Here is a 27,066-nt window from a genome sequence, read left to right as displayed (position 1 = left end):
CTCTCCTGCCTGTCACTCATGCTGTCCCCTCCACGCAGAACACTTCCTCCCCAGCCCCTCGTCCTCCAACTCTTGGCCAGCTAACCTCTACTGCCCTCTCACTTCTGCTAAGAAGCCCCCCTACCCTGATCTTTCAGAGTCTCGTGGTTCTGAATTCACGTCCATCACCGCTTGTGAGCTGTGGCTGCCCAACCCCCTGAACTATTCCTCGTTGGATGGAGGCAGGACATTGCCTGGCGTACAGGAGGCATTCAGGAAGTATCTGTTAAGGGACAGTTGAGCTGGAAGACGGGAATGATTCCTGGGGCAGGGGCGGAGGAGGGGCAGGCCGGAGCTGCAGCCAGGGAAGCCCCCTCACGGGAGGCTTTCAGTGACCAGCCACAACTTCTTCCTGGAATCGGGTTACTTCTCGTCCCGACCTCAGGTCAGAATGTTGTGAGCGCTGAACTCGGTGGTACAGTCCAAGCATCTGCACTGCCCAGCCCACGTGGGGAACGCGAAAGGTGTGTGAGCAGGAGGGGGACTGGGTCGGTGCTGCAGGCCATGCTCAGCCTCACACCCCCGCTCCACGGGCCCCCTTCTGGGGTTCGTACACAGCTAGGGAGAGGCCCGCCATCCTGGCTTCCTGCCTCAGCCCCGACCACCTGCTTCACGGCCCTACCCGGGCCAGCCAGGGCAAGAGGCCAGGGCGGCGAGCCAGGAGATTCCCTCCGTCCCTCCACCCCACCCCTGTTACCACACACACACACACACACACACACACACACACACACACACGCAAAGTAATGAATTAATCAGTATTTACTTGCTACCAGTGAGTCATGGAGCGGAACAATTAGTGTGATTGCTCCCGTGACTAATTGCTGGGTCTTTCTCAGTTTTAGACATTCCAGGAGCTCAGAGAGCTCTCATCCAACTTACCCCAGCCCCCATCTCTGCCCCCACTGCCCGGAAGAACAAATCCCAGGACCCCAGATGAGGGAGACGGAAGGCTCCCTGCACTCCCAGCCTCTTCACGCCGGGGCAGCCAAGCTGGAGGCCCTTGGAGACGTTCTGCGCAATTCTTAGGCAAGCAGCCAGAAGCCAGAGATGTGCAATTCCTGCTCAGGGCCACGCAAGAGGATGGGGACTGAGCAGGGAAGACGGGGGATCAGATTCCCACTTGTGGGCGGAGCCATCTTCACTGACTTTCCATCCTTCCAGAAAGCCCAGGGAGGAGCTGAGAGACCTCTAGCTGGGAGGAGGGGTTCTAAGAAGTCTGGGGTCCCTGGGGATCCCCAAACTGGGGTAAATGTGGGCACCAAACCAGGGAGTCCACATGACTCCTCAGTGACCAGTGCCACACAACAGCCCCTAACAATCTAACAATCTGCTCCTGGAAGGGCCTGCACGAATCCAAGGACTGCCCCCAAAGCCACACAGACTCGAACGACACACCTGGAGACAGAGATCGCATCCAGACACACCCTGACGCACTCACCTAAAGGCAGCCAGAGAGGCATCTCGTGTTGGCGTGCCTTTGGGTAGAAACAGGTGCGTGCGTGGGGGGGGGGGGTGCACGCTGTGCAGCTCTGAGGCTCCGAGACAAGCGTGGAGCCTCCTGTGAACCCATCAGCCTCCGCTCAGGTAGCTCTCACCTAGATACTATTCATCCCTAGCTCAGTAGCCATCGACATGACAACCGTTGCCATGGCGACCACCTCCTCCATGCTAAGGACCGGGAGCTCCAGCTCCCCACAGAGATGCGGTGGGGGCAGGAGAGGGAAAGATCACGGAAGAACAGAGAGGATGCTGGGCAGTGGGGAGGGGGGGACGAGGGCAGAGGGAAGCCAGGGATCAGAGGGGCACGGCGGGGGGGGCGGGGGGCGAGGGCAGCGCAAGGGAGGACTCAGTGAGCAAGAGAAAGCAGGGAAGATGAGGGAAGATGAGAGTGGGAGGCAGAGGGAGAGAACTCGCACATCTTAATTTAGCCTCACACGCATCAGACAAAGCTGGGGAAGGGGCCACCTCAGTGATTTTCCAAACCTGCCTCCGAGAGAACATCCTTTCTGAATAATAAGCGACCCCCAGGGATCCCTGGGTGGCGCAGCGGTTTGGCGCCTGCCTTTGGCCCAGGGCGCGATCCTGGAGACCCGGGATCGAATCCCACGTCGGGCTCCCGGTGCATGGAGCCTGCTTCTCCCTCTGCCTGTGTCTCTGCCTCTCTCTCTCTGTGACTATCATGAATAAATAAATAAAATCTTTAAAAAAAAAAAAAAAAAATAAGCGACCCCCAGAGGAGATGGAAGGAGAGCTGGCCAACAGCACAGTCACCCCTGGAAGCACCTGGGGAAGCTCAATGCAGGCGACACCTGTGGGGTGCGGGTGGGGTAAAGGATGCCATCTTCCCCAGCATCCCCCCAAAGCCAGCTGAGTGCCAGCTTGACCCCTCCCTGGGCCAGCTGGGGGGGCAGCGGCTGGGGGGACCCTCCCAGGAGCCCCGCAGGGGTGCTGGTGGCAGCAGCTCCCAGGGGACCAGGAGCAAGAGGAGACGCGGGGACAGGGAACTGAGCCTGAAGGCACCCGGGAAAGCCTAAGAAGTAGCAAAGAGGAGGACGGTGACAACAGCTTCTGACCCCCAAACGACCTCTCCGTTCGCATAATTCCATGCATCATTAACATAATTATCCAAGCCATTCCCTTAAAGGAAAACTGAATCCAAAGCCCCCCACCCCCCCCCGCCCTGTGGCCTGCCCCCCGCCCCTCACTGCATCCCACCTCCGCGTAAGCTCACACCCCCGTGTTTGATAAACGCATCCACATGGCTGACACCCCCACACACTGCAGCTAGCAGGCAATCCAGGCCGCATCCTGACGCGCACACTGCACATCCCAGCACACACAGCGCTGGGCCCTACAGAAACACACAATTATGAGCAACGTTCACTGACCCCAACCCGCATACCCACCTCAGCTCAGAGACAATACACCCCACACAAGCTCTGGCAAAATCTCATCACCATAGGGTGGCACACACCGCACCCAGGGCACATGCTAACCCATCCCCAAGTCCAAGCATGTTCCCTAAATCACACATCACTGCACACCTTCCCCACGGTAGGGACACAAACCTCACAGGCTGTAAACAGCCTCTGCTCTCACTTGTGTGCCCCACACCCACCACACGGACAGCAAGCACGTCAGCTTCAGAAGCCCCTGACTCTTCTGCTTCCTGCCACCCCAATCCCAGAAGCCCAACTGGAGGCTCCTCAAGCAACTGGGGAAGGTCTGGGCTCCCCACCCCACTGCTCATCCTACACCTGTGCCCCCACAGCCCCCCTCTGCCATGTGGCCTCAGCTCAGAACCACCCACCACTGTCCAGAACCACCCACCCAGCCCTCCACATACACCAATGTCCTTGCACACGGTCCACACATCCTAGCACACATCAGACACGCATTGTGCTTCCAGACACCCACTCCAGCCATGTGTCCCAAATACAACCCAATGCATCATCCTATGCCCTGCTCCCAGATGCCCACCAGCAGGCCCCTATACCTGCACCCCTCCGTTTCCTACACACACACGCACACAAGCACGCATCACACATGCTTTCCTCGGGGGCACAAGCAAGCAGACACAACACCGGGGTGAGACACAGCCCCCTTCCCAGGAGTACCATATCCTTGTCATCTCTCCTCACTGCCTGCTCGCTATGACCCCATCTTGACCCATAGCTTCACCCCAAAGAGGCACCGCAGGCTCCCACAGGGATCACATGGCCCCCCTCACCACCACTCACCTGCACCCGATCCCCTCCAGAGTCTTAGGCCAGTAAGGCAGGGTGAGGGACCCAAGTCAGGTGGACTTGAGGGCGTCTCCTCTGGGTGCAGGGAGTACATTCAGGGAGAAAGCCAGGGAGCCTCCCTCTGCCCCTGGCCTCCTACCCAGACTGGGAGAAGTCTGGGGTCTCTCATGCCCAGCTCCTATCACCTGCCCTCCCCCACCACGAGCTTGCCCTGAGAAACAGGATAGCACGGACGTTAAGCCAGCATGGAGCAGCTCCATTACTCCCCGTGGGACATCAGACAAGCCTCAGAATCTCTCCCCTCAGCTTTCTCATCTGTACAATGGGGGTGCTGAGGATAGTGGGAAGCTCCTGCGGTTGCTATGAGCATCAAATAGTATCACATAGGTACCGGGCTGCGCACAGGACCAACTACAGAGCTGAGTAAATCAACACAGCTTCAATTATTGTAAATTATATGCTAATCTATTACCCTTTCTGAAGATTTTATCTCATTTAATCCTTACCATCCTCATGGTGGGAAATAGAATCAGGATGATTACACTCATGCTGCAGACAAGGCTACTAACGCCCAGAGAGGTTAAGAGGCATTGCCAAGGCCACACAGCAGGGGAGAGTGCAGAGAGAAAAAGAGGTTGGATGAGTGGGGAGAAAGGGCGGGTTACAGAAACAGACACAGACACACAAATTAGGTCAGCTGGCAGGGGGCCAGGAGCCCAGCACCCCTGCACTGCTAATCATGCTGCAAAAGCTAAGAATAAAACCAAGTATAATTAATTCTGCCCAAGCTTCCTTCCCTGCATGAGCCAGACTCAGGCACTACTCTCGGTGACTAGAGGCCATGTGTGCAGGGGTTGGGAGCCCAGATTCACTGTCTTGGGTTCAAGTTCAGCTCGGCTTACTTGCTGCGTGACTCTGGGCAAGTTCCTTAACCTCTCTGAGCCTCTCTCTGGTTGGATGAGGACACTGATTACAAGGTGGTGTACAGTACTCATCCGTCGGCCTTACGCCGGCACGCTTCTGGCTCAGTCCTCACCGCAAGGCTAACCTCGGCCCGAGCGATCACGGAGTTCGGCTCTTCCTTCTCACCGATGTGAAAACCGAGGCTCAGAGAGGGGCAAGACCTGCATCGTCCCAGTCCCGGGAACGAGCCTGCCCAGCAGCACCAGGGAAGTAAAGTGATTTGTCCCGAGACACACAGTGACGTAACCACTAGCTCGTGGAAGCAGGGTGGTCTCAGCAGAGCCCTCTGGACGCCCACGGGCTCCGTCCCCACCCGTCTGTGTCCCCAGAAGGCCCTCAGGCCTGTGAGAACTCGGTGCCCCTCACGCTCACCAGCTCCAACCCGGAGACCCAGAGCGTCACCGCAGGAATGTGGGCCGGGGCCAGGCTCTGGGCAGCAGGACAGCCCAGGGGGCGACACAATGGAGAGCGGGCACTGGGAAGGGGGACGCGTCGGTCCCCACCCCCCACCGGGCCACAGCTGCCCTGGCTGGGAAGCCAGCACCCGCCGCAGCCGCTGGGGACGGGGCCACCGGCCGGGGGGAGGAGGGGCAGAGAAGGTCCCCCTGACCCCCACAGGCCTCCCGCCACAAGATCAGCACAGCCCAGGGGCACACGCTGTCACCGACACCCTGCCACCCTGCCACCCTGCCACCGCCCTTCTCGCAGACGCTACCTCCAGGGCCCCACCAGGGCAGGTCAGAGGGCAGGAAGCCCCCCCCCGCCCCGTGGGCCCAGCCCGGGGCCCGGCCGAGCGCTCTGCAAAGGGCATCCCAGCCGCAGAGGCTCCCCACCCGCGGCCGAGCTCCGCTACACACCCCCTCGCTGCCCCCGATCCCCTCCCGGGGCAGCCCCGCCCCGCCACAGCCGCCACAGCCGCCGGGGCCCAGGGCGAGAGCCCGCTGCTCCCCCGAGCCAGGCAAGCCGCCTTCTCCCTTCTCCCTCGTTCACAAACCAACAGTCGAGCCTGGTGCTCTAAGGGCCTGATTCCCACCTCCTGGGCAGCCAGGCATCCCTCCGGCCCTCTGTCGAGGAGATCCAGGGCGAGGTTATTTATGAGAGTAAAAGCAGAGAGACCCGACATCCCCCACAGCAGAGGACTAGTTAAATAAGTTAAGGAATAACCGTAACGTGGAATATTATGCAGCCATCAACATTTGTGCTTTCACAAACCCACACTCTCTTTTATCCCACCATTAAAAGGCACGAATGGGGGATCCCTGGGTGGCTCAGCGGTTTAGCGCCTGCCTTTGGCCCAGGTGTGATCCTGGAGACCCGGGATCGAGTCCCGCATTGGGCTCCCTGCACAGAGCCTGCTTCTCTCTCTGCCTCTCTCTCTCTTTGAATAAATAAATAAATAAAATCTTAAAAAAAAAAAAAAAAAAGCACAAATGGATCACAGGTGGCTTTCACTTTTTACTGGTTTCAAAGAATATTTCAGGACACGGGGAAATGCACGCACTGGTTGTCAGGAGGCCATACAGCACGGCTGCTGAGAGGATCGTACAGATGGTTCTCCCAAAACCTGGGTGACCTTGGGCAGGTGTTTAACTCTCTCAGCCTGGTTCTCCTGGTAAACAAAGATAATACCCACCTCGTGGGTTCACAGGAGACTCTCACACATTAACCAAGTGCTCAATAAATGCTGGCTATTAATGCTATTATCCTTGTCAGGTTTAGGAAATAGGTTACGAGAAAACAGAGACCATGATCCTGCTTTAATGAGCTCCCTACCAAAGTGAATTTCTTAACACTGAATCCTACTAAAGCTCTCCAGAGGCTCTCTGGGTGGTGGAATGACAGACAGTCTTTCATTTTTTTCTCAGGACCTGTCTGCATTTCTGCATTTTCCAAGTGTTCTATGAGGAACTCAAGAGTACCTTTTTTTTTTTTTTTTTTTTTTTACGATGTATTTATTTGAGGGGAGGGCGCAGAGAGAGTCCCAAAATGACTACCCACTCCCCACCGAGCATGGGCCTCTCATGGGGGCTCTATCCCACGGCCCTGAGGGGAAACCACGGGTCAGACGCTCAACCGACTGAGCCACCCAGGCGCCTCCAGAGTACTTTTATTAGTAGAAGTAGCACGTTCTTTCCGAACCCCGATCCCTGTCACCCTCTGGTCTGTGAAACCCCTTGGCCCTTCATTCTGCAGAGAGCCCCACAGAAAGCTTGTCCCAGAGGATGTTCATGGGCAGCCAGAAGGACAGAAAGGAACAACACAAAAGCCCGGGGGAGCTGGCAAGGCCTGAGCAGCACGCCTCACACGAAGGGGATGGCCTGGCAGGCCCAGCCCTCTCCCCAGGCATGGAAAGGTCTGGCGGCATGCTGGCCCAGACACTCCCCCGCACCCCACCCCACCCTGTCTTCTCCTGCTAGCCCAGTTCCTGGCCCTGACACTCCTCCCACCCCCGTCCCAGTTGGGGGTACAGGCTGCCCCTGAACAGCTGCCTACCATGTGGCCTAGGCCAAGACCCTGGGAAAAACAGCCCCTTCCTCAACGCAGGGCTGGGATGCCCCTGTCACCACTCTGTCAACCCCAGCCACCTGCCTTCTAGCGTCACCCTCTTGACCATCCTGACTCACGCTGCTCATTTATTCCTATCCCCAAGCTGGTGCCTCAAAGCAGGCCCACCCACTGAGGCACCATTTCCAGACTCAGCTACCCACACCCTCCACTCCCCACCCCCAACAACTAAACCCTTCACAGTGCCTGGAATGGGGGGGTACTCTCAGGCCCACCCCATGCTGTCCCTGCCTCGGAGGGGAACCCTCTTCCCCTCCTCCACCTGGTCAGCACCTACCCCATCTACAAGCAGAGTTTAGGAAGCACCTACTGTGTGCCAGGCACTGTTCTAGGCACTTAGGGTCCCACAATTAGCACGACAACCATGTCCTCACGAAGCTCAGTTAGCTCAAAGCATGCCTCCTCTGTGAGGCCTCCTCGCACCAACCACTGTACTGGTCCAAAGGAGGAAGTCTTTTCTGGGGACGACCTCCACCATTTTGGCATTTACCAGGGAGGAGGGGCCACCAACCATGCTCCCACCTGAATGCTCTCCCCTGAATGCCCCCCACACACACACACCTTCTATCAAATCTCACTGAAGCTGCTCAGCTGTCCTGGGAAGCAGAGACTACTGTCCCATCTATGGATGGGAACAGGGCTGTTAAGCTACCAGTTGGGGCGTTAACAAGACTTGAACCCTGGCCTCACTGACACCAGTTCCCGTGCTCAGGGGTTCCTGAACCCTGGACTACACACAGAGATCCCAGTTTGTGATGTGAGACTCCTTTCACTGGGTGTTGTTCCAGAAGAGGCCTGGGGCCATTCCATCCCTTACCCCGAACAATAGGTAATCACCCTGTAGGGAGCACTCGCTATGTGCCAGACTCTCCATATGCACCTTGCCTCAGTTCTCTTCACAGACCTCTTCCCAGCAAGGGATTATCATTCCCATTTCACAGATGGGCATACCAAAGTGCAGAGGGGGAAGCGACTGGCTCAAAGTCACACAGCAGTGGGACCAGTTACAAACCCAGGGATAGTTGAACCCCAAAGGCCATGCTTTTTGTACCAGAGTGCACACCTATCCCAGCCCTCACCAGCCTGCCCCATGAGGAAGTTCCAATGGCCACTCCTGTGTTCCCTGGGCCCAGAGTGTTTGTGGGACACAGCCTCCACGAATACTTGTTCCATGAAGCGTGTGAATGGGATCATCCCCAACAGATCCATGGTACCCCCTCCCTGCCCCCAATCACTATGTGATCCTGCAGGAGGCTCTGGTCTCCCCATGTATAAAACCAGGGGGCTGGACAAAGCTGCTCTCTGGTCCCTCCAAAATCCAATTGAGAGGACTCCAACTGAGCTGAGAGAGGAGAGAAGAGAAACTGAGCCGGATTCCAGCGTATTTTTTTTATAAAATGACTATGCAAATTATATGCAAAAGACTGCAGATTAGCAGGCTCCCAGTGGAGCCTACAATGCTAGCCACTTTACAACCAGGCCCCGGCTGGCGGGGAGAGATAGCATTTACTGAGCACCTGCTGAATGCCGGGCTCCCTACAAGGAGCCGGGTGAAATGATCCTTATTCCACAGACAGGCCAGACGACCTGCGAGGTCACAGACAACTCAGGGGGAGAGTCAGAATGAGGGAGCTGGGGGATGGTGAGGCAGGTAGAAGTGAGGCCTGGTGGTGGGGAAAGGGCTGGGTGCCCACAGAGCACCCAAGGCCACGCATCTGGTTCTCAGGCTCACAGCACCTGAAGGAAGGCTGGCCCAAAAGCAGAGGGATCCTTGGCTTGATCTTGGGGTCCACCTGAAGCCAGGTGACCCCCAGCCCTCCCCCAGGAAACTGAACAGACCCTGGAATGAGCCCAAGGCAGGCCCAGCCCTCCCGCTGTCCTGGGCAGCCTCACAGCTCTCGCAGCCTCCCCCAAAGCTTCCCAGGCACGTGCCAGCACACACCCGAGGACACACAACATGCACACACACACCCCTAAAGTGTCCCCATCTACGTGCGGGTCCAAGCCCAGCCTCCTTGAGGAATTGCGCTGTGGTCCCCCTCACCATCCCATTTGCTAGGTTATTTATAACCCAGCAGGAATCACACGTGGTGGAGATGCGGCTCCCCACCCCCAGCCCTAAGCCATCCTGGGGCTTCTGAGCTGCTCCGAAGCTGCTCTGCTTCGAGGGATGGAAGGGATGGAACGAGCCAGACTCGGGTAGTGAGTGAGCCATGGGGGCCCACTACCACTACCCAGATGGAAAAGTGAGGGACAGAGCAAGGAATCAGACCGAAAAACTGGGGGAGGTCCTGATAGAGCCCCTAGAGGCCTGCGTAGGGCCACACACGCCTCCAGCCCAGGACGACACTGCGGATTTGACCAAGAAAGGGAAGGGACAGACTGACGCCCGGGCTCTCACCCTCATCTCCTGAGACCTGGGAGCAAGACCACTTGGGTCTAAATCCCAGCAGGGGCCCTCGGGAGCTGTGTGATCCCAGACGAGTAAGTCCACCTCTCTGAGCTTGTTTCTTCTCCTCCAAAATGGACATAATTAATAGTACCAACCTCAAAGGGTTGGGAGGGTGAAATGAGCTTATCCAAACAGGTGCCTGGCCCAAAGCCCAGCTACTTCTCAGCTGGGTGACCCTGGGGCAACGTACCTGGCCTGAACCTCAGTTTCCCCATCTGCAAATAGGATGGACAATGTGCCCCAGAGGGTCCTGAGGACTGAAGCGATGGCTCTGACACACTGGTGGTCGCCAGACACAGATTCCTTTCTCTTTCCTTCTGCTCTCAGGGGGCCCCACGATTCCTGACCGCCCCCAGCTTCTACCCTTGGGAATCTTTATCTCCTGTCACTAAGCACACAGAGGCTTTTATAGATATTGTGCCACTGAATCCAAACAGCTCCTCGAGGGACAAATTCTCCCCCTAATTTTGCAGTGAGCACCCTGCCTTGTCAAATATAGATGCTCTATAAATACCTGTGGGATGGATGGATGCAAGAAGGAAGGTGACCAGAGAGTCAGAAAAGAACAGGTGTCGGTGAGAAGATGGAGCCGTGGGAGCCTCACGACGTGACGGGGATGAAAAGTAATGCGGCCACTTTGGCAAAGGGTCCAGCAGCTCCTCCAAAGGTTAAACGGAGACTTGTGTATGAGCCAGGAATTCTATGTGTGTGTGTGGGGGGTGCATCCAAGGAAAACATACGTCCATGTAGGTTTAAAAAAAAATAGCCACATTATTCATAATAGGCAAAAAGTAGAAACAAGCCAGGCGTCCATCCGGACAGAGAAATAAAAGTTGGCACATCCGCACAATGGAATATTACTCAACAAAGCAAGCAGTGAGGGCCTGGCACCCACTGCCACTCAGATGAAGCTTGGACACATTACACGGAGTGAGAGAAGTCAGTCGCAGAGGGACCACACGGTGTACGATGCCACGCACACGAAACACGTGAGGCAGGGCCACAGACACGGAGAGGACAAGACGCTGCCTAGGGCTGGGCGGCTGGGGAGAAATGGGGAGGGACTGCTAAAAGGGAGAGGCTCTCTTCCAGGGGTGATAAAAATATATAAAATTGGTGGTAATGGTACAACCCCATAAATACACTAAATATCACTGAATTAGATGCTTTAGATAGGTGGATTATATGGTAGGTGAGTCAAATCTCAATAAAGCTGTTGTGTGCGGGGGGCGGGGGGACAGAAGAATGAATGTCACCTAATGCTCAGAGAGGGTAAGAAACTTGCCCAAGGTCACACAGCAGAGCCCCAACTCAAACATTCAGATGCAAGAGGAGGTAAGCTTTCCCTCTGTTCACCCTTCCCAGCCCACCCCCCCCCCACCCCCCTGCTCCAGAGGGCAAACGCTGACTCTGTAGACCGCAAGTGGGAGAGGCCCAGCACGGCAAAGGCCAATGGTCTGGTGGGACCACTGGGAGGAGGCGGGCCTGGTGCAGAGTGACCCAGGAGAAGGGAGCCAGCTCCAAACTCAGGCCGGCTGCTCTGTCCACCCCTATATGCCAGCGCCCCAGCTCTGGCCCTCAGTGGTTCTGGGGCACCCTCTGTCCACGCAGCTGGCCCCTGGCTGCCCTCAGTGAGGGGCAGGAGTATGTGGTCCTGCCAGGAAAGGGGGCAGCAGTAGGGGCAGGGCCCCCTGGTAAAGCACGTCTGAATCTGAAGACAGGTCTGTCTGTCCCCTGCCCCCTGTGACTGTCTAAAGCGATCCTGGGGGGATGCCTGGGTGGCTCAGTGGTTTAGCGCCTGCCTACGGCCCGGGGTGTGATCCTGGGGACCCGGGATTGAGACCCGCATCAAGCTCCCTGCATGGAGCCTGCTTCTCCCTCTGCCTGTGTCTCTGCTTCTCTCTCTATGTCTCTCATGAATAAATAAATAAAATCTTTAAAAAAAAAAAAAACAAAAAATAAGCGATCCTGGGGACAGACACGTCTCTGGGGCTCACCCCTCAGCCACACCGCCCTCCCCTGGCTCCCAGGCACCCGCCCCTGCCCATCTCAGTTGACAGCCACCAACCACCTCCCCCTCACTGGTTTCCACTGTTCTCCACATAGCGGAGGGCTGGGCCTGTGTCTAACAGGTGCTCAGTATCCCCCACACACCCCTACCAGGCTGAACTGGGGGTGCAGCCTGCATCCGCTTACTCTCCTGCCTCTAGTCCACCACTCGGCACCTCCCCTGGCCCTGGCTCTGGCCCCCCACCTAATCACTGAGGGGGAAGGGGTGACCTCATGGAGCCTCACAGTGCAGACCACGGGGCAGGGGGCACGAGAGACTTCAAGGAGGGGAAGCCGGACCCCCCAGCCCTCAGTCCCAACCATGGAGTGGAAGGTGCCAGAGAAAACCGCAGTGCCCCAGCCATGGCCACCCCTCCCCTGACATCCACCCGCCCCTGCCTCCCGTGGGCCCAGCCCGCCCTCGTGTGCAGCCCGCCCACCCTCTGTCCCCTGGGCTCAGATGGAGTCCAAGTGCCCACTAGGGATGTAAGGACCCAAGTGTCCTGGCCCACGGGCCCTGCAGCCCAAGGAGGAGACAGGCCCTCCTCTCCTCACGTCACTTGAACATGGCTTCCCGGACCAGAGCTCCTTCGGGTCCCCCCTGTCCCATCACCTGGCCCCCCGCAGGCAGGTCAGAGGCTCCAGGCGGAGCCCCTGGCATCAGGGCTGCAGTCACGCCAGCTCGGCCCTGCTCCCCGCCGGCCCCCAGCAGGGCCAGCCCAGCCCCAGCCCCAGCCCCGAGCAGGCCCTGTGGAGACTGGATGAAGGAGCCCAGAGGTCAGGCCCTGGGACCGGAGCAGAACAGCACCTGTGGAGAAGGCCGTGGACTGGACAAGCAGGGCTCGAAGCTGGGCTGTGACTGGGACCCCATCCTGTTCCCCAAACCCCGGGACAAGGACAGGGGTCTCAGCCCCTGCCCCCAGGATTACCGGTCCTGGTGACAGCTCTGGGTACCACCTGCCACGCTCTGGGGTAAGTTAAACCCCCGTCCCTGCAGCTGCCCTGCAGCTGCCCTGCAGGGTGACAGTCAGCACCCAGCTTCACAGAAGGGGTACGGTGAGCGCCCCAGCACCCAGCCAACAAGCAGAGGTCAGTCAGAGCCCATGAGCTCTCCATGCTCTGCAAATCCCTGAAGGCACCCAAGTTTTGAGTTTGTGGCATCCGGGGAGTCAGGCAGAAGGCAAAGCTCTGGGTCCCTCTGCCCCCCGTCCCTGCCCTTGCCTTAATCACTGCTAAGGAGGCCAGATGACCAGCTGCCCCTCTGGCCTGGCTCCCTAGACTGTGGGATTAAGGGCTGGGATTAAGGACGGACACACTCCTGGTAGCTCAGAGACCCAGCAACCCGCGTGTGTGCGCGTGTGGACATGCAGGCATGCAGGTGCACACGTGCAAGCACACTTGGGGAGTCTTCCTGGGCATGCTGCGGGCGCATTCACGTGTGTACACCTGCTGTTGTTCTAAGAGGGCTTAGATGCCCGTGGGTCTGGCTGTGTTTGCGTGAGAGGTACGTGTGCATGGGGCGGGGCGTGTGTGTGTGTCCCTGTCTGTGTGTGCCTCTGTGTGTTCAGGTATAGACTTGGGTCTGTGTCTCCACGCGTGTGCACAGGACAAAGGGGTGCTGGGCCTGCCTGGATCAGCATTCTCCCTCACAGGCCCATTGAGTCCGTGTTTGTGCACAGCTCTACGTGTGCATCGACCTCCCTGAGGTAGGGAGGGCATCTCCTAACTTGTCCTCCTCTTCACCAGGAGCTGGTAATGGCCACGGCCATCCAAGGCGCAGGGGGCAAGCTCCCCACAGCTGAGAAGGGGAGAGGCAGCAATCTGGGTTCTCCTGACTCACCAGGCCTGGCCACGCCTGAGCCGCTGAAACAGGGGAGTGGGCCACAGCATCCTACCCCGCAGGGACAGGAGGCCCCCTCGCATCGGCACCGACCCACGGTGACACACTGTCACACATGCACATGTGTACGACAACCCAACCCCTTGCCCAAATCTAAACTGAACCATGGCCTTAGCCCCACAGGGAAAAAGATCACTGTGGACTCCACCACCATCTCACAGACCGTCCCTCGAACACAGAGCTGGAACCCCTTCTTCTGGATCTGAGATTGTCCCCAGTCCCCAACAGGTCTCGCAGCTCCCCTGCCTCTCACATGAGAACAGGACCCAACCAAGACCGCACTCAGCTCCCAGAAGCTCCCAAGGAGCCACTGCCCCAGGGGTCACTGTGCTACCTTCACCGTTGGGTGGCCCTGGACAGTCTGGTGCTGTCTCTGGGTCCCGTGAACTCATGTGAACAGCAAGGTGGGAGGCTGATCTCCTGTAGCCCTTGGGCCCTTTAAACTGCACTTCTGGAGGGGTCGATGAAGGCATTGGAGGGGGGCGGTGTGCGGAATCTGGGCCCAGGAGGAGGGAAGAGGAAGGAAGAGTCCCTCCAGCTCTGACCCTAACCACCCCTTCAGCCTTCAAGACCCATGTCCCCCAGGGGACTCCTCAGGTCCTGCCCGCCCCCCCCCCCCAGTGGCAGCGGGGAGATGAGAGGCTCCAAGCAGCAAGGGAGGGGGTGGGGCAGGGGCCTGCGAGGAAGCAGGGCAGGAGGAAAGAGAGATGGAGGACGGTGGGAGGCAGAGAGAGAAGGAGAAGAGGAGAGTGGGCAGAGGAGGAGGTGGTGGGTGGGAGGGCTGCTGGGGGAGGGCAGGGAGAGGGGGAGATCTCTGGTAACCAAGTCCGAGCCTCCGGAAGCCCATCACATGTCCACCTTCCAGAAAGGTGGAGGCCAGAAGCACCTGGCATGCCCCCCCTCCCCCACACAAATGAGGCAGGAAGGCTGCATCTCTGCAGCCACTGCTCCCTGCTGCCAGGGTCCAGGCCTGGGGATCCCAGGAGCAGGGGGCTGGGGTCAAGGACAAGGCATGAGGACAGGGGAGTGCTGGAGGTAAAAGCCGGAGGACCTGTGAAAGCCTGAAACGGAAACGAGGCAGCAATGTCAGGACTTGGGGAGCAGAAGCCAGGTCGCCCGTGCGTGGGCGGAGCGGGAGATGATGGGATGGCAGGGAAGGGGCTGCCACAGAGCATCCCCGTGAGAGCTCTGAGGAGGTGAGGCTGTGACCCCATGGGGAGCCAGAAGCTAGGGAAAACCGCAACAGAGCTGGGGCTCAGCACAGAGTCCTAACACGGAGAAGAGGGGCACTGCCTAGAAATCTAGGAGCGAGGCGACAAGGGCCCAAAGAAGGGGTCACGGTGCTTGAGAGCTGGAGATTCGGTAAAGGATAAAGCATTCCCAGGGGAGGGGACATCAGTGCTGGGTTTTGGATGATGAGTAGGAGTTCGCCAGGGGAGGGAACAGTCCACAGAGAGCGAACAGCGCCCGGGTCCACACGAAGATGAGAAAGATGACGTTGTACTCTGCGTCGGGGAGCTGCTGGGAGTCGCAGGTGGCAGCCGTGAGGGGTGTGCAGGGCAAAGGGACGGAGCTGGAGGACTATAGTGATGCACTGATAGGAATCAATCTGGCATCGAGTCTTGGGCTGAGGGCAGCTGGGCTGGGGTTAGGGAGAGAAGGATGGGAGCTGGGCCTGCAGGCCGAGCAGGAGAGAGACACGCAGAGAGCAGAAACAGGAACAAGGGACCGTGCCCTGCCTGGGAGGCAGGAGACACAGCTCTCAGTCTCAGCTCAGCGACCAACCTGCTGGGTTACTGCGACCAGCCACTGTACCTCTCTCGGCCTCCAGCTCCCCAGATGTAAAATTAGAAGGCCAGACCATCAGGTCTTGGAAGATCCTTGCCCTGACTAGAAATCACTTTGGCCTCAGTTTCCCCTTCAGGACAACGAATAAGTTGGACAAGAGTGTTTCCAAAGGCCCTTCCAGCTGAAGGGCTGCAGCTCATGGCCCAACCTAGACAGAAAACAAGCAGCAGGAAAAAAGACCCATGTGGAAGCCCAGAGTCCCCGGGCCCGGATCAGGGCCTCTCCCACAGAAGCCACACAAGGTTCAGGCTCCCAGCAAGATGTGTCTGGCCCTAAATTCATCCTCTCGGGGCACCACGCTTTACAGTTTGCAATGCATGGACCACGGAGCAGTGCTTGCACACCAGGGAGCATTCTAGACTGCTTGGGTTCAAATCCTAGTAACTATGCCACTCTGTGACCCTGGATAAGTTACTTAACCTCTCTGTGAACTCAGACAAATTGCGTAACCTCTCTGCCTCAATTTCCTCTTTTGTAAAGTCAACGTAATAACGGTACCTGCTTCACAAGGTTGTTATGAGGATTCAGTGAGCTCTGATATATAAGACGTTTGGTAGAGTATCCTGCACAGGGCAGGCACTCAACAAGCATAATTCAATATTAATACTATCACATCTGTGCCCTGGATGGCACACCGTGCCAGGCCCTCGGGGCAGGGGGGCTGCACCCACTTCAGTACCAACACTCCCTACCTGCAGGATGGAACCCCAGTGCCCTGGTTTGGACTCAGAGCCCACCACTGGAGTCTTGCAAGCCAAGGCCCTGTGGGGTTCAACCGTTCAGCCCCAGATCACCCCATGGCACAGAGCCAGGGACCCAGGAGGTGCCCAGTGAATGTAGTAAAGGCCAGAAACAACACACTCTCATTAGCAACAGCAACCCCCTGCAGCAAAGGCTCCTGAGCCCCGAGGCAGGTCCATCCCCACCTCCACAGAAGGCTCTCCTCCCCAGTTGGGAACCGCTGCTTTTAGCCACACCCTCAACTGCCATGACCTTTCCTACCTCTGAGCCTTCTCCATCCTGGTTCTCTATCATCCCGCCGCCATCCTGCAAGGCCTGCTACAAAGGACACCTCCCTCATGGAGCCCCCCCTGATATTCCAGAGCCAAAACCTCTCATTCCCCTGACTCGCTACCCTCAGCTCCTCACATGCGCTGGCTCTCCTTTCCTTAACTGGGAGCTTCCTGAGGTCAGAGACCAGGCTGAACCCCGCGGAACCCATCCGAGTGCTCAGCATAGGCCAGACACAGAGGGATCAGTAAATATTGGCTGGAGCGACTGGCAGGTCAGCAGAACAGTAGGGGCAAGGACCCGGTTACTGAACTCCCTGCCCAGTGCTCCTCCCCTGTCCAGGAAACCAGACTCACAGCCCAGCTCCCCGGGGGCCTGGATTTGACAGATCACGTCCCAGAGGCTGGGAAGAGAGGTGGCGTTCAGGGTGATAGGTGAGGAAAGGGGCCCGCCCCAGCCTGGCCCAAGAGGAACCACAGACAGGCCGTGTGAAGGAACCAAGCCTCCTATCCCCCGACCCTCCTGCCCCCGCCAAGCCCAGCTCTCCCTTCCCGAAGGGGACATTCCAGGCCAGGCCCCGGCCCCGTGTCTCTCCGACAGTTTCTCAAATGTGAAGACTAGAAGGGTCCCTGGAGCACCCAGTGCAACTTCCCCGCTTCACAGATGTGGAAAGTAGAGGCTCGGGGAGGGGGGGTGGAAGCTGCCCATGGTCACTTGACAAGCCAGCAGCAGACTCACCTCTGAAACACAAGGATCTCAGAGAAAGCAGAATTAAAATAATTAAAATCAAGATAGCTACCCGGCACCAGTGTCCTTTAACTGGCTGCCAACCAGGTCACGAGCTGCGCCTCCCCCAACCCCATCCGCGGCCCGGCCTAGCGAGTGACATCTCATGGGCCCACTGAACAGCGGGGAAGACCAAGGCTTGCCCAAGTCCGCTTGGCTTCTGGGATTCGAACAGGCCTCGGTGGGGGAGGCGGGGTTCCCCTCCCGGCTGCTCTTGCACACCTGCCCCTGAAGCCTCACACAGGCACCATACACACCCACCACCAACACACATCTCACCCGAGCAAGGCTCGCCGACAAGACTCCCAACACACACGAGATACACCTGCACACCCACAGCCCCTAGCGCAGGCCCCGGCACACGGCAGGTGCTCAAAAATGGTTGCAGAAAGAACAAATTAACCAAGCAAAAGACGGCGCCACGTATGAGCACACACCATGCCACACGCCTGTTTGACCAGCCCCACGCCCCTGACATCACAGCATCTCAGGACCACGGACTCCAGCCGCCTGCTAACTGCTCACCTTGGGCTCACTGCTCAACCTCTCGGGCCTCTGGGTCCCCATCTGTAAAGTGGGGTAAGAACACCCGCTTCACAGGGTCATGGTAAGAACTGACATAAAGCACGGGGCCATGCCTGGCGTGCAGCATACACCCCATAAGTACTGGCCATGATCACTGTCCTCGTGTTGTCACCATCTGTGCCTGCCTTCCCAACACAGGGAGCATTTTTTTTTTTAAGATTTTATTTATTTACTTGAGAGAGACAGAGAACACAGAGGGAGAGAGAGAAGCAGACTCCCCGCTGAGCAGGGAACCTAACACAGACCTCAATCCCAGGACCCCGGGATCAGGACCTTGGGATCATGAGCCAAAGGCACACGCTCAACCAACTGAGCCACCCAGGTGCCCCCCAACACAGGGCGCATCTTGAGGGCAGGACACCCCGAGTTCCACCTCCATGGCAGCGTGACCCTAAGAAGGTGGCAGTCAGCAGCAAGTGGCAGCCCACTGAAGGGCAGCTGGGACCATGGGCGCCCTCCCCGTCGCTGTGGAGCCTGCAGAGGACAGCAGTACATGGGTCCTGCCAAGCCAGACTATCCTTCCCCTGCTCCCAACACAACCCCCCAGCGCTCCAGGAACCTTGTGTGCACAGCCCCCTCGGCCCCCACAAGGCTGCTCCCAAACCCCAGCCCAAGGAGGGGCACAGTGAGCCCCACAGGCCCCTGATGCCCACAATTGCATTGGCAATTGGTTTGCTACAATTCGATTTCCCAGATTCCCCATTATCCTTATTAAAGTCTGGGCTGGTGAGCAGGGCTGGGGCGGGGGGTGCAGGATGGGGGTGCTGGCTGGCAGTGCAGGGGGTACAGTGAGCCCCAGGAGAGCTTGGGCTGATGCTGATCCCAGGGTGAAGAGAGCTCACTGCCAATCCCAGAAGCAGGATGAAGACCCTAACTAGCAAGATCCCCCACCCCTCCCCACCCCGTGACTCCCCTCCCCATCCCATCTCAGAAAACCCTGGCCCTGAAGGGGGGTGTGTGTGACAAGGTCAGTGATGGGACAGATGGAACTCCAGAGTCGCGGCGGGGCAAGTGGACAGCTGGCTCCAACAGGACCTGGCTGTGTGAGCCTTGGCAAGCGGCTCGACAGCTCTGAGCCTTCTAAATGGGGGGAAGGCCACAGCCTCTGCGAGGCCTCGAAGGCTCCATGGGCCCACCTAAGGCTGGATGGATAACAAGCGCCGACCCTGGGCCAGGCCCCCAGGCCGTCCCTGGGCTTCGGGACTCCCACCTGTGAGACGGCAGGCTCTCCCTTTGGCGGTCGCCCCACCTCCAGGGTTCTACTTGGGACATCCATGACCACGCAAACCTGGTTCCCACTCTCCAAGGGAAAGCCTTACTCCCAGCCCCAAAAGCAGCTCCTCAGGGAGACCAAGAGAGGGACAGGAAAAGAGCAAAACCAAAGCAGGTAAACAGAAAAAAATCAGTATGTACAGGAGCCCTCCTTATCAGGCTCTATATTATTTCATGGTGTTCATTCTCACGCAACTTTTTTTTTAATATTTTACTTATTTATTCATGAGAGACACACAGAGAGAGGCAGAGACATAGGCAGAGGGAGAAGCAGGCTCCCTGCGGGGAGCCCGATATGGGACTCGATCCCAGGCCCTCGGGACCACAACCTGAGCTGGAGACAGACACTCAACCACTGAGCCACCCAGGGGCCCCTCTAGCAACTCTTGAGACAGCCAGAGGTGCTCTTAGCCTGTTTTAAGCAAGAGAATGAGGCTCAGAGAGGTTAAGTGAGCTTGCCAAGATCACACAGCCAAGGATCGGGAGAACCAGGATTTCGACCCTGGTCCAGTTATCTCTGGGATCCCTGCTCCTCCTACTAGCTCAAGATACACCCTCAGGTTTGGAGACCCCAAAACACACGGCACCAAGGCGCAGGTGGGGCCCCAGGGTGGAAAGAAGGCCGACCTTGGCCAGCTGGGTCACAGGGTACTGCGGTACAGCCCTCTCCACCTGGTGTGACAGCCAGCACAGGCGGTCCCTGCCCTCCACCGTCAGCAGCCAGGTAGGGAAGAGGCCAGATCGTTTGTCAGGGGCCACCCCCACCCCCACCCTGCAGCTGGGCCCTCAGCCATCACTGCCCAGACTCCCCCCTATAATCACAGCTTCCTGTTTGGCCATGGAGACTAAGCCGGTCAACGGCGGGAGGAAAGCAGCCACCCCCTCCGGCCAGGGCCTGCTCTGGAGGGAGGCAGGCCGGAAGTAAAGGCTCCCCAGCCTCCAGGAATCTGGGCGCCTGGGAGCCAAGGCAGGGTTCCCCCCCCAAGGAAGCCAGTCAACAAATATTTACCAGGCGCTGGCCTGATGTTCCTGGGCTGTGGTGGGCTGTGGTGGACCGTTAGCAGGGACAGCAGGACAAGCCAGGTGGTCCCCTGCCGGACTGGGGGCTGGGCCCTAGGGCAGCTCCTGGCACCCTGCCCCCCCCCAGACACAAAATCACAGGCTTCCAGGCAGCTGAGCCGGAGCCCAGAGCCACAGCGCCTCTGTCCCGCCCAGATGTGGTGGCGGCGGCTTGGCACGGGGACAGCAGGCCCACCCCGTGTGGCCACCCTCAGCCCACGAGCCCCCGCCTGGACCCAGCAGACCTCTGCCAGTCTCACCGTCCACCCACCCTGCTCCAGAGGAGAGCACACAAAGCCCCAGCCTGGGCCCCAGAGCTCACGGTCCCGGCTTCCTTCACTCACTCACTCACTCATTCATTCACTCATTCATTCACTCAAACTGTTCGATTCTGGGCCAGGCGCAAAGTTGGCCCAGGGACTCTGCAGAGAAGAAACATCCACAGAGCCTGCCCGCGGGGGCTCACGGTCCATCGGGAAGCATCCTGATGCTTCTCCTGACTCGGGCTGCGCGAGCTCCACCAAGTCACTCAGGCCACAGGGAACCTTCGGGACCAGGGGCCACGACTCAGGGATGGGGCAGCAGGGATGGAGATCTGGTTCCACAACGTTCTGCGGGTCACAGGCCCGGTCGCCTGTGCAGAGAGCGAGCCCCACACGGGGGGGGGGGGGGGGGGGGGGGGGGGGGGGGCATCCGGTGTGCTGGGGGGGGGATGGGGAGGGGACGCGAGGTGTGGAGGCCCAAGGTCACAGAGCAAGGAGTGAAATCGAGAGGCAGCCCCGCACTCCCAGCCTGGCAGGCCCTGGCTCTATCCAGCTCTGCTACTTTGCAGCTGTGTGACCGTGGGCAAGTCATTTAACCTCTCTGAGCCGAGGTTCTGGGCGTTCCCACCCGCAAAGATTACCCTGAGGATTAAATGAGCCAATACACAGCAAGCGCTTAGTGGGCGGGGCTTTTGGGGAGCATTAGTTTGCTGCTTGGGTCATTAAGGCCTCCCCAGATCATGCCCACAGCCCGGGGTGGGGGGGGCAGAGGCAGACGGAGGCTTTACCCTTCCTGTGCCAGCTGCTTCCGTCTGCTCCAGCCTCAGCAATCCTCCTACAGCCTCTTCTAGAAGGACCCACCCCTCTCCCCAAGAAGCAGCCCGGGCCTGGGGGCAGGGGGGTCACAGCTCCAACGGGAGGATTTGGAGGGACACCTGCGGCAAGGCCTGGCTTCTGAGGGGAGCTCTGTCTCCACCTCTCCCACCCACCCCACTGGTGCCCCAGCATTTTCCAGAGCCTAGGCCCAAAACTGCCCTACCCCAGGGCTGCCCTGGGGCCCCCAGGGACCCCCAGGGACCCCATGTCCCAGTCCAGGAGTGGGGAGGAGCCATCTGTCTTCAAAAGGCCAAACTGCTTTTTTCTTTTTCTTTCTTTTTTTTTTATCGATTTTATGTACTTAATTTACTTAATTGAGACAGAGAGGGCAAGCAAGTGGGAGGGAGGGGCAGAGGGAGAAGCAGACCCCCACTGAGCGGGAAGCCCAACGAAGGGCTCGATCCCAGGACCCCGAGGTCACGACCTGAGCTGAAGGCAGATGCCTAGCCGACTGAGCCACCCAGGTGCCCCTCAGCTCCTTTCTGCAGCAGAGCTCACCCCCAACCAACCCCCAACACGAGGGAAGAAGAAACATTGAATTTGCAGCTGGAGGCACTGTGTTGCCCCCCAAGGAGTAGAAGGCACCGGGTCCCCATCCCAACTCTGCCATGAGGGTACTGTAACCCCCAAAGCAGCCCTGAAAGTCAAGCATTTGTCCTCAGTTGACAAGTAAGAAAGCCTAGGGTCAGGGCGGGCTACAGCTTGCTCCCTGCCATGTGGGGACCATTTTGCTTGCACAGCTCAAAACCTCCTCCTCCAGGAAGCCCTCTCTGACCTCTCCAGGCTCCCTCCTGGAAAGGCTCTATCTCCTGAGAGCTCACTACGTGGCAGGCTGTGCTCATTCTACCCACGGAGCTCATTTTCTCATGGCAACACCCCTGTGAGGTTGGCGCTGTTACAGTCCCTACTCTACAGACGAGGACGAGGACGTTGAAACAGAGAAACCCCTTGCTCAGTCACACAGCAGGTGTCTATCCCTGGAGCCCCTCCCACCTTGGGAGTTAACAGACAGCAGGCCCCTGTGGTGTCCTTGTGTCAGGGCCTGGCCTCAAACAGCCCCGGGGTCCCCAAATTTCAAATTTCTGCAGTGAGGATGATCTTGCTCTGACAACTCCGCATCCACAGTCAACTCGGGTCGTGGAAGAGCAGGGCGCTCTAGGGCAGGGGAAGTAGTGAGGGTGGAAGGGGGCAGGAACCACCAGGCCCGGGGGTGGGCCTTCAGCAAAATTCCTAGATTGATTTCTCCTCCCCAAGGTCCCACCCCTACCTCCCGCCCACCACGCTCCAGGCCCCCAGGCCCCGGAAGAGCAACCTTATAAAAGAACAAGAAACCGGCATTTGTTGAGTGTTTACTAAGCACCAGCCGCTGCGCTAGGAGCTTTCCACATTAACCTCTTCCGTTGTTGTTGTTTTACAGACACGAAACAAGGCACAGAGAGGTTAACTAACTTTCACAAGGTCACACAGCCACCAAGTAGTGAAATGTCATCACTGGGAATGTTCAAACGAGACTAGATGACACAGAAAATCCCTTCCCGCCCTGAGCCTCTAAATGAACATGTTTCCAAGCTAAAAGTTCCAGAATCCCCACACTCCAAGCCTCTCTGGGTGGTGACTGAGATGGCCCTGAAGCCAGATGTCCCTGAGAGTCCCAGCCACCTGGTCTTTCAGGAGAGAGGACTCCCCAAAGCAGACGCCAGGAGACAGACACACACACACACACACACACACACACACACACACACTCACCATCTGCAGCATGAATGAGACCTGCTATCCCCAGAGGCCACCCTGAAAGCGCCCCCCTCACCCCACCCCACCCCACACAAACTCCCTTTCAAACTGGTAGGCAGCCCTAGGGGTCATCTTGCCCCTCCCCTGCCCAGAGCCAGCCACTGCCCGTTGAGCGATGTCCTTAGAGGACCCCGCCATGGAGGCCACTCCTGGAGCCATCCTGGGTGGGGCTCTCCTGGCCTAACCTCAGTCCCTCCTGCATTACCCTCTTCCCCTAGGGTGGCACCCCTGGCCGCTGGCACCACCCTTTACCCTTTTGGCCGCTGGGCCAGATGAGGTGATGCTCCTCCTGGACAGCCTAACCCCGGGGGCTCCCCACCTCCCCTGGAGCCCCTCCCAGTCAAGCCCACCATCCTGGCCTGGGAGTCGGTGTTGCTGCCCCTGCTACTGGGCTCTGGCTCTGAACCACACCCACTCTCCCTCACCCTCAGGTGCAGGGACAGCCTCTCACCCAGGCCCTCCCAGTGGTCTTCCATCTCACAGGCGCCCAGTTCCTTCCACCACCCCGTGGGGCATGAATTACATCAGCCTCGTTCTATGAGTGAGAAACAGTGGTTCGGCAAAGGAGGAGACTTGCCCAGATCCTACAGCTCAGGATTCCTGCCGGGCGCCCAGGTTAAAGCCTTCTGGCCTACGCCCCCTTCATCCATCCCTACATCAAACGTTTACTTCTGTGGATGAGCGCACGGCTCATCCCATCTCATTTCTGAAGACCGCGTTACCGGCTTCATTTCACAGACGGGAAAAGAGAGGCCCGGAGAGATGAGACAACGTGCCCAAGGTTACAGCAGGAGTCGGGGGCGGGGGGGGGGGGTAGCAGGATTTGAACCCAGGGCTGTGTTATTTCCCAGCTTTTGATTCATAAACGATCTTTCAGAAGCTTGGCTGAGAAAGCGACTCATATGCCAGGCGGGGCTGGGTCACCAGGTCGTCACAGGGACCTCTTCTCACCCCACCTGGGGGAGGACGGGATGAGGCCGCCAGCCCGCCGGGCACTGGACTGGACTTTGCCTTCAGTACTCCCTGTACCCTTCGTTCGGCCCCCAGGCGGGGAAGGCTGACGGGCAGCTTGTCTGCCCAAGAAGCGACCTCTAAATCCGTGCCTGTCCTCCCATTTTACAGACTGGCCCACCGAAGCCCACGGGGACACGAGACACGCGGGGACAGGGCTGGCACCTGGGGGCTGCCTGAGAGACCTGGGTGCTTCTCGGCCTGGGGAATGAAGGCCAGGCACAGCTCCCAGAACCCGCCAAGGAGGCTGTCCAGGCTCCAGACATGTGTCCATGGGGGAACTCACTTGGGATCGGGGTCCCTCCAAGCGGAGAGGTGGCCCTTCTTTTCTCTACCTCCTCTTGCTCCCCCCAACCGAGCCAGGACTGAGCTCAACCCCACAGCTGTGTGGTCCTTCAAAGAGACGCTCACGGGGTCACGGCATACATATACACTCACCTTCACCGGCACACATTCTGCACCCCAACGTGCCCCAGCCACAGGGTCACCCATGCATCCACAAGCACATGCAGGCACACACATGCACACACACATTCCCATGGGCCCAAGCACACACCCACCACGGAGGTGTCTCCCCCACACACGCACCCCCTCCCGGGGGGCACACAGCCATGGCCAAGGGCTGCCCAGCCCCGCCACTGACCCTCCGCAAGCACAATAGGTCACCCCCACAGGGTCCACACACAGGTAAGGCACGGCGGCCCCCAGCCATGCGCGGTTCCATCCCTCATCCTCCCCCCTGCACAGCCCACAGGTCCCAACGCCGGCGCGGAGGGGATTAGACACAGGGTCACCCTCACTCACCCCCTCGGGTCACCTTCACGGCGGTCACCGCCACCCTGCCCTCCCCGGCCCCGCCCTCCCCTCCCCGCAGCGACCCTCGGAGGCAGCGAACCGCTCCCGCCCCAGGGGAGCCCCAGGGGAGCCCCCCCAATTCCCCGCGAGCGGCCGCGGCCGGGCACACCCCCGAGGCCAAGGCCACGTTCGCTCCAGATCCGCGACACACCCAGCCCGGCCCGCGCCCGCGCCCCCCGCCCGCCGTCGGGCCCCCGCCCCGCGCCCCTGACCCGGGGCAGGGGACCTCGCTCCGCCCGGGGCCGCCGGGGAGGGGGGTCCCCGGAGCAAGGGGAAGCGAGCCCCGAAGGCGGCCGGCCCCCACGACGCCAGCCCCGGGGAGGGGGGATGGAGGGAGGGGAGGGGCGCGGAGGGCTGGGGGGGCCCAGGGGGGAGGGGAGAGGCGCGGGGGGCTGGGGGTGTCCAGGGGGGAGGGGAGGCGCGGGGGGCTGGGGGTGTCCGGGGGGAGGGGAGGGGCGCGGGGGCCCGAGGGTGCCTAGGAGGGAGGGGGAGGCGCAGGGGGCTGGGGGGAGGGGGGAGGCGGGGAGGACTGGGGGGTGTCCAGGGGGAGGGGAGGGGCGCGGGGGCCCGAGGGTGCCCGGGGGGAGGGGGGAGGCGCAGGGGGCTGTGGGGGGTGTCCGGGGGGAGGGGAGGCGCGGGGGGCTGGGGGGGTGCCGAGGGGGGAGGCGCGGGGGGCTGGGGGGGTGCCCAGGGGGAAGAGGGGAGGCGCGGGGGGCTGGGGGGGTGCCCAGGGGGGAGGGGGGAGGCGCGGGGGGCTGGGGGAGTGCCCGGGGGGAGGGGGGAGGCGCAGGGGGCTGGGGGGGTGCCCAGGGGGAAGGGGGGAGGCGCGGGGGCCCGGGGCCCGTGGGGAGGGGAGGCGCGGGGGGCTGGGGGGGTGCCCAGGGGGAAGGGGGGAGGCGCGGGGGCTGGGGGGGTGCCCGTGGGGCGGGGAGGCGCGGGGGCTGGGGGGGTGCCCGGGGGGCGGGGAGGCGCGGGGGCCCGGGGGCCCGGGGCCCGGGAGGTCGGGGGGCCCAGGGGTCCCGGGGTCCCGGGGTCCCGGGGTCCCGGGGCGGGGCGCGGGCGCGCGTCAGGACTCACCCCCGCGGCGCGGCCGGCCAGCAGCAGCAGCAGCAGCGGCGGCAGGAGCAGCCCGCGGGCGCCGTGCCGGGCGGCGGCCCCGATCCCCGCTGCTGGCCCGTGGGCGGCCCCGTGGCGGTGCGGCGGCCCCGGCTTCATGGCGGCGGCGGCGGGCGCCTTTGTTCCCGAGGCGGCGCGCGGGGCGGCTGCTGGGCGGCGGCGCGGCCCGGAGGCTGGCCCGACGCGCTCCCGGCTCGGGGCTCCGGCTCGGCGGCCCGGCTCCGCCTCGCGGCTCCGCGCCCACAGCAGCCGCGCCCGCAGGAAGCGTGAGCCGCCGCCGCCGCCGCCCGCAGCCGCCGCCGCCGCCGCCGCCGCCGGGCCGCCCCCAGCGCGGGCGGAGCGGGAGGAGGGGCGGGGCGGGGCGGGGCGGGGCGGGGCGGGCGGACCCGGCGGACCCCGCGGACCCGAGCCCCCGCCCCCGCCCCCGGCCCCCGCCCCCGGCCGAGCGCGTGTCCGGGGCGGGGACCCCGCGCGGGGTGCGGGGGGCGGCGCGCCGCGGGGTCCGAGCAGACTCGCGGGAGCCGGGGACCCGCCGCCGCCCCCCAAGCCGGTCGCGGCGCCCGGGCCGGGGCTGTGGTACGTTCGGGCCGCCTCCCCCGGGCCTCGACCTCCCTGGGCCCCGGCGCCCCTCCCTACGCAAAGGCTGCAGACTCGTGTCCCCGTCCCCCGAGCGCACGGGAAAGGCCGGGCAGGCCTGCGGGGTGCCGCTGTGCCCCCCCCCACACACACACAATCGCCCCGGAACGGAGAGCGCTCCTCCCCGGCCGCCTGGGTCTGGGTGTGCGAGAGGCGGTGCGGCGAGCCCTGCCCGGCCCGTCTCTACTGCTTTGTCCCCCCCGCCCCCCCCAGCCTGTGCACCTTACTTTTTATCCA

At 60.5% G+C, this 27,066-nt stretch overlaps 1 protein-coding gene across 1 annotated transcript in view; it reads right to left on the bottom strand.

Moving 5' to 3' along the window:
* The window catches only part of SDC3 (syndecan 3), a 43,585-nt gene that overhangs the window by 10,027 nt on the left and 6,492 nt on the right, over positions 1 to 27,066 (bottom strand). Inside the window, exon 6 of the mRNA XM_077896504.1 lies at positions 26,155 to 26,967. Within this exon, the coding sequence (XP_077752630.1) occupies positions 26,155 to 26,967 (813 nt within the window). The remainder of the gene's footprint in view (positions 1 to 26,154; positions 26,968 to 27,066) is intronic.

This window comes from Canis aureus, chromosome 5 (genome assembly GCF_053574225.1).
Source record: "Canis aureus isolate CA01 chromosome 5, VMU_Caureus_v.1.0, whole genome shotgun sequence".
Lineage (NCBI taxonomy): Eukaryota > Metazoa > Chordata > Mammalia > Carnivora > Canidae > Canis > Canis aureus.
The sequence above is the reverse complement of the archived record's forward strand: the minus strand, read 5'-3'. Positions and strand labels throughout refer to the sequence as shown.